This window comes from Podarcis vaucheri, assembly GCF_965113315.1.
Source record: "Podarcis vaucheri genome assembly, chromosome: 7".
NCBI classification, from domain to species: domain Eukaryota; kingdom Metazoa; phylum Chordata; class Lepidosauria; order Squamata; family Lacertidae; genus Podarcis; species Podarcis vaucheri.
The window spans coordinates 19,288,825-19,295,515 of record NC_138765.1 but is presented as its reverse complement, the minus strand read 5'-3'; the positions used below and the strand labels follow the sequence as shown (position 1 = coordinate 19,295,515).

Below are 6,691 nucleotides of genomic sequence, written 5' to 3'. Positions count from 1 at the left end.
CCCCCTCACAGAGCTACAATTCCCAGAGTTCTCTGTGAAGAGAGCTTGATTGTTAAACCATTCTGAGAACTGTAGCTCTGTGAGAGAAACATAGCTGTCAACATTTCCCTTTTCTTGTGAGGAATCCTATTCGGAATAAGGGAATTTCCCTTTAAAAAGGGGGAAAGTTGACAGCTATGGAGAAAAATAGAGGTCTCCTGAGAACTCTCAGCACCCTTAAAAAAACTACAGCTCCCAGAATTCTTTGGGTGGAAGCAATGGCTTTAAAGTGATATCGTGGTGCTTTAAATGTATGGAAGATGGCCTAAAAGCCCTTGCGCCCTATCAGCGAAGATGAACCCATCCATTGGATAGTTAAGTCAGGCCTGCTTGGCCAACAGAAACCCTACTGATGGCTATGGGATGTTCCACGGTAGTCAAGGTAACCAAGAAGCAAACGATGGAACTAGGAGTGGGATTCGACTCTAAAGAGAAGGGTGAGGATTCCAGGTTGTTAGCTTTTCATAAATTGAGTGGAAGCAGGGATAGATTGCCATTTCTGACCATGTCAAGAAACCCTGTCAGGAAACCATTGTTTGAAATGGGATCCGCTTAGAGAAAGCAAGTGCCGAAATAGAGGGAAGCCCTCAGACCTACTGACAGAGCTATGGGGTGGAACGAAGTCTTGGCTACAGGGTTCACAGTCTTCACTATCATTTTGCTTGTCTGCGCTGTCATGGATCACCACTGGATCCTAGTCGAGACCAAGATGCAGAATTACTACAGCGGCATTTGGAAAGTCTGTATCAAGCAGGTGTGCTCTGATCTCATTGCCGCTTCACGTAAGTTTCCCAAACCTGTGATTCCAGATTCTTTTCCTCAAGTTCCCAAACCTGTGAACCCAGATTCTTTTTCTCAGAAATTGGTCATTCAGAGGTTCACCTATAAGGAAGGATATAAAAAGCCACCTTTCCCCCATCCTACCTTGTGCTATTATTTTTTTTAGAAAAAGAAGGGCCAGAGCTCACCACAGACTTCTCCTTTGTTCTCTTAGAATGGCAATGGCGCACAGCTGAGAGATATGGCAGCTGAGCTCCTGCGAGTTCTGGCTGGGGAAAAAGCCCTCCCTATATCACAGCTAAATTGTAAAAGATAAATAATGGCACAGGGGGGATGGATTTCCTAAATGCAGAATTTGGATTTGGGAATGGATGGGAGGGGGGGGGCTTGCAATACCTTCCAATGTGGCTCTCTAAGTCTCACAGTCTTGCCCTCAGCACTCTCCTTAGAACACACCTCTCAGTGGCCCTGCTGTGCCTCTCAAGTGTTTTTCACCTGGCAGGAATGTGTCCTTGAACTGTGGCAATACCTCTTGCTCGTTAGGATAGAGAGGGGTGGGTGTTGGTCTTACTGTGTGTGGAAACTGGCCTAACTGCGCAAAGGAGAAACTTAGATAGTTGCTCAGAAGGGAGTGAGCTCTTAGTCTGAAAAAGGGTTCCTTTATAAAAGGTACATTTCCTTGATGGAGAATTTGGGTTTGGGAAGAGACATGGGAGTGAGTGTGTGTGTGTGTGTGTGTGTGTGTGTGTATGAGAGAGAGAAGGTGACCATGGAAGAGCCTTGCTATTCCCCCACCTCTAATAAGTTTTCCTTTGTTTTCTGTTCTACCACTGCAGCCAACGTCTATGGTGCCCGGACGCTCCTGGTCTTAGCCCTTTTCTGTGGAATTGTTGGGGCCTCATTTATGACATTCACTTACCGCTACAACTCCCCTTTCACAATATACCGCTACCTGGTTGCTGCAATGGGATCTTTGATTGCAGGTGTATATATATATATATACATATAAAGAAGTAGAAGAATGTTGCATTTCAGGGCACATACAGAATGAGCTTACACTAAGTCAGTCCATCTCTAACCTGGTTTTGAGGGTGGGCAGACAGCAGGTTGGAATGCTAGGTCATTTGTGTAGGAATGGGATGGGGGTTATTGTTTTGCTGCTTTGTTCTAATGATTTGCTTGTTTTTATCCTGTATTTTATTCTGTGAACTGCCCTGAGATCTTACAATTAAGGGCGGTATATTATTATTATTATTATTATTATTATTATTATTATTATTATTAATTTGCAGCAGAGCAGCAAGGACTCCTGCCTCCTGGTGGGGGAAATGAAGAGCATGAGATGTGCCAGGGAGGGGGCTTTCTGAACTCTGAGGACCCTCAGCCAGTTCCCAACTCAGCTGACCACTGGCACTAGGCTTGGGGTGCATCAGAAGTCAAGCTGTCTCCCAAAGCAGCTCACCCACTTTCTCTCTCTTTCTCTTTTAGCTGGAGAACCTCAGATAAACTCCTGGCAAAGCCCAAGTTCCTCAGGGCACAGTTTGGTTTGGTTCAGGGGGCCCAAACCAAAAACTGGCCTAAAACGTAGAAGCCAGATTGTTGCAGTTCTGCTGTCTCTCTTAAAACATTCCAGGGGACCACACACTAAATTCCTCCTTGTGTTTCCCCCCCCCCAGCTGCCTTGGTGTTCTTAGCTCTGAGCATTTACACCATCCGTATCTCCACGCACTCCATCAGCAGAACAGGCAATATCATGTACCTGTGGTCTTTTTACATGGCCTGGACTTCCTGCCCTTCCTTCATTTTAAGCGGTGAGTCAGGAGGGAGAAGTTATTCTGTCCAGTTTGCATTTAAGGATGACTCTTGTCAGATCTGAAGTTTCTGATACACAGAAGCGTCCTTTGAAATTTGCACATCCGAATTTTGCGACGCAGTTCTTCAGCCAAACAAAGTTGATCAAATAAATGCATATATATTTGGGGGAAGTGTGTATTGAAATGGATATATTAGTGAAAACGATACATTAAAAAGGCATTGTATTAGGAGAAAATGCTTGCAAACAACAACAGCACCATGTTATCTGCATACAAAATGTGTTCATTAAGATGAATTTGCCCTATAAAATCGAAGAATTTGCATTAGGATTTTTATTTTATTTTTTACTGCAAATTGCTGCAGAAATGTGGATACCTGAATGTCACATTGGAAAAAAATGAGAAACTGAGAAGAAACCAAAGTTGACTGATCCTTCCATCCCCAGTGGTGAGGGAAGAGGATAATGTTATAGGCTGCTTGTTGTGTGGTATGTTGGGGAGGAATAATAGGAAATTGGCTGCTCTGAGTGAACACCTGAGTGCTGGGAAGGAGTTGCCATGCAAGTTTCTGTACCCAACACAAGCTATGCATCCAGCTCCTGTGTCTCATGGAACTGCTGTCTTGGCTGTTCTAAAACCCTGTTCCAGCCTCACGAAAAGGCCTGGCAGCAAGGTGGCCATTTTGGGGTGGCACCAGTTCATTCCTATTATCCTAATGTGTGTCAGGCACATGGATGTCTTTATCCCAAACAGGTATCGTTTACCTTTTATGGTTGGTGTCACATCACACTATAATTCATCAGCCGGACAAAAAATGGTTCCTATTGAGAATTTATGCAATTGCATTCAGGGCCGCTGCCATTTTCACTTTGGGACTTTGAGACACCTGTATCTGCACATTCCTCTGTATTTTGCTACCTGTTAATGCTAATTTTGCATTTTTATGCTTGTTGGTGCTAAGGCCATGGTTTTCATGCATCTACTTCTTTTTGTAATATGGATGTATATTTCTTAGAGTCAAGGTCATTCAGTTCCTGCTTCATCCCCCTTTGCTTTGTCTTTTTCAATGAATGTGTTTCCCCTCCCTTCTCTTTGTGTTGCCTTTGGCTTGGACTGTATCCTGAGCCGGCCTCCCCATGAAACAGACTGGAGTCAGGACTTGAAGGACTCATATATGCCTTGATGAGTTGCATTTCCCACCTCTGCACACTAGACGGCACAAGATCTCCTTCCCTGTGTGCACCAGTTCCAGTTCAGACTGTCTGCACATTGAGCATGAAGGGGCTTAAAGGGACTTCTCGGTGCATTCAGCTAGAACATGCTTAAAAGCCTCCCTGCCATCAGAAACCCTGATCTTAAAGCCAAGCATACTTTGGCCACAACATACATGCAAAACATGCTTCAATCACTTTCACAGTGATAGCTCCACTCGCCAAGTTCTTTGGGGACTGTAGTTTACTTAAAGTACATAAAATGTGCTCTGGAAGAAATGGTGTTAGAGTTCTCATATGTATATATATACACACACAGCCTGCGTGGCTCATGGTGCTGGTAATCTCAAGGTTGTGGGTTTGATTCCCGTATGGGACAACTCCATATTCCTGCAATGCAGGGGTTTGAACAAGGTGAGCCTCAGGGTCCCTTCCAACTCTATGATTCTATGATATAGCCTAGAGAGGAAGTTGCAAAAGTGTGAGGCCACCACTGAAACTACCGTATTTTTCGTTCTATAGGACGCACATTTCCCCCTCCAAAAATTAAGGGGAAATGTGTGTGCGTCCTATAGAGTGAATGCAGGCTGCGCCGCTAAGCCCAAAGCCAGAACAGGAAGACGGAGCACTGCGGAGCGCTCCGTCTCGCTGCTCTAGCTTGGGGATGGCTGCACGCAAACCTCTGCAGGGCAGCAGGGTGCCTTCACCCCGCTGTCCTGCAGAAGCTAGCAAGGCTGTTCCCAAGCCAGAACAGCGAGAGGGAGGGCTCCGTCTCGCTGCTCTAGCTTGGGGATGGCTGCGCGCAAACCTCTGCAGGGCAGCGGGGCACTGCGCTTCAAAGGCTTCAGGGATCTTTGAGGCTGGCGGTGGGGGAAAGCAGCACTTCCCTCCACCGCCAGCCCCACAAGCTCTGGTGAATGTACCTTGAACGCACCTTGTTTTAGAGGGGGAGAACAAGAAAAAAAATATTTCCCTGTTCTCCCCCTCCTATGGTCCGGTGCGTCCAATGGAGCGAAAAATACGGTATATTGCCGTTTCAGCTTTCCCCAAGGTCCAGGGGTAGGGGGAATCCGAAATTCTTTTCTTTAAACTGGATTCCACCCTGTCAAGTTCCTATCCAGGAACTGTGCTGGAAATGCAGAATGTCAAAGTCTGGGGAAGAATTCATTTGAGCCAGATTCATTCTCAGGATTACCAAGTGTCAATCCTACTCAGTGATTTTTGCACCTTATGCTGGTGCCATCATCTTTTTTGGCTTGAATATGTTTTAGGTCTCCTTCCACATCAAGGCAAGCCATTGAATAGATCCCTGAAACAAGGGATCAAGGAATAAGAAAATAAATTCTAAATGAAATATCTAAATGAAATAATGTGCACTTTGTGCTGCTCCCGCCACTTCCCTTCTGCACCCCCACCCCCTCTGTAGGTTTGTTCAGCCTGATGGCACACCAACGTTTGCTGGTGCACGGATCCAGTTTCTCAGATGGAGAAAGCTCCACAATCACTTCGAGCTCCTCAGAATTTACCTCGAGCTCATCGAGCTATTCGGAGGATTCAGAAAGGGAAAGAAAGGTGTCTGTATCAGCAAGGCGGTCCCTTCATAAATAATGGAGGGGGCGCTTGTCTGTGTTTTGTTTGTCGGGGGCATATGGGTCCCAAGCAATCCTTTGTGGTTCAGAAATTGTCAGTGCATGTACGGGAGATGGGGGTGGGGGTGGGAGGAGAGAGGAGATGCCTCCTTGGATGTAAACAAAGATTTGTAAATTGTATGCTGCCTTGTTGGGGTGGGGTGGGGGGATGAAAGTGTGGTTTATAAATTCTTAAATAAATGAATAGTGCCACTGTCTGGTCTTCAGTCTGTTTGTTTGTTTGTTTGTTTGTTTGTTTGTTTGTTTGTTTGTTTGGATAGTGGATATGTTGCTTATATTAAAGCAAGGCAACGTAGGTTAAAACAAACAGCAAATACAAAAACATTGCAAAAACACGCACCACAGATGCGTTGACAGTTGAATGAAGCATCCTTTGGGGAATCAAAATTCAAATTGCATCTAAAAATCAAGAACAGGTATAAGGGGGAAACAATAAACCTCTGTAAACACCACAAAGTAAAATGCTACAAATCATGGTTTTATATTCTAAACTGCCTTGTGACCCTTGGATGAAGCACAGTATAAAAATTGTAATTATGATGATGTTAAAAAATGAAATAAAACTAAAAACTATGAGTACATTTTACTCAAAGTAGGCCCACTCTGAAATTAATGGACCTTAGTTAGTCCTGGCCATTATTTTCAATGGGGCTACTCTGAACAGGAATAACTTTGGATACAACCCGTAAGATATGATTGACCGTTGGGCCAAAAAAGACAGGAATCAGCTTAGTCTTCTCAGTCACTGCCTCTGCCCCTATTATATTATTACCGTATTTTTCGCTCTGTAAGACACACCAGACCACAAGACGTACCTAGTCTTTGGAGGAGGAAAACAAGGAAAAAAATATTCTGAATCTCAGAAGCCAGAACAGCAAGAGGGATCGCTGCGCAGCTGTTCTGGCTTCTGGGATAGCTGCACAGCCTGCATTCACTCCATAAGACGCACACGCATTTCCCCTTACTTTTTAGGAGGGAAAAAGTGAGTTTTATAGAGCAAAAAAAAAAAGGTAATTATCATTATCATTGCCACCATCGATCATCACCAGCATTACATTTAAGACCTGCCCTTCACTGATAGGGGCCAGGGCAGGTTAATAGAGATTTAAAATTCAAGATCAAAAACAGTTTAAACAAATCACCACCACAGTAAATAAATCAACTCTGCGCCAGGCCACTTCCTACCCCCTCAACCCAA

At 44.6% G+C, this 6,691-nt stretch overlaps 1 protein-coding gene and 1 long non-coding RNA gene across 2 annotated transcripts; one reads left to right on the top strand and one right to left on the bottom strand.

Moving 5' to 3' along the window:
• The first annotated feature begins 311 nt into the window (after positions 1-311).
• Positions 312-5,688, top strand: LOC309537303 (protein NKG7-like). Its single transcript, XM_082232141.1, has 4 exons — positions 312-821; positions 1,656-1,802; positions 2,496-2,630; positions 5,271-5,688. The coding sequence occupies exons 1-4, from the start codon at positions 647-649 to the stop codon at positions 5,450-5,452; spliced, it is 639 nt and encodes a 212-aa protein (XP_082088267.1). The 5' UTR covers positions 312-646; the 3' UTR covers positions 5,453-5,688.
• On the bottom strand, positions 4,875-6,685 carry LOC309537401. The gene is made up of 3 exons (XR_014221888.1): positions 6,562-6,685; positions 5,834-5,892; positions 4,875-5,153 (listed from the first exon to the last, which is right to left on the bottom strand). It is a non-coding gene; the product is annotated as an uncharacterized lncRNA (long non-coding RNA).
• Between the last annotated feature and the right edge of the window lie 6 nt (positions 6,686-6,691).

Coding starts and splice junctions, on each gene's coding strand:
- LOC309537303 (XM_082232141.1), top strand. CDS start 647: ATGGGGTGGAACGAAGTCTTGGCTACAGGGTTCACAGTCTTCACTATC. Junction 822..1,655: donor TGATCTCATTGCCGCTTCAC/GTAAGTTTCCCA, acceptor CTACCACTGCAG/CCAACGTCTATGGTGCCCGG. Junction 2,631..5,270: donor CCCTTCCTTCATTTTAAGCG/GTGAGTCAGGAG, acceptor CCCCCTCTGTAG/GTTTGTTCAGCCTGATGGCA.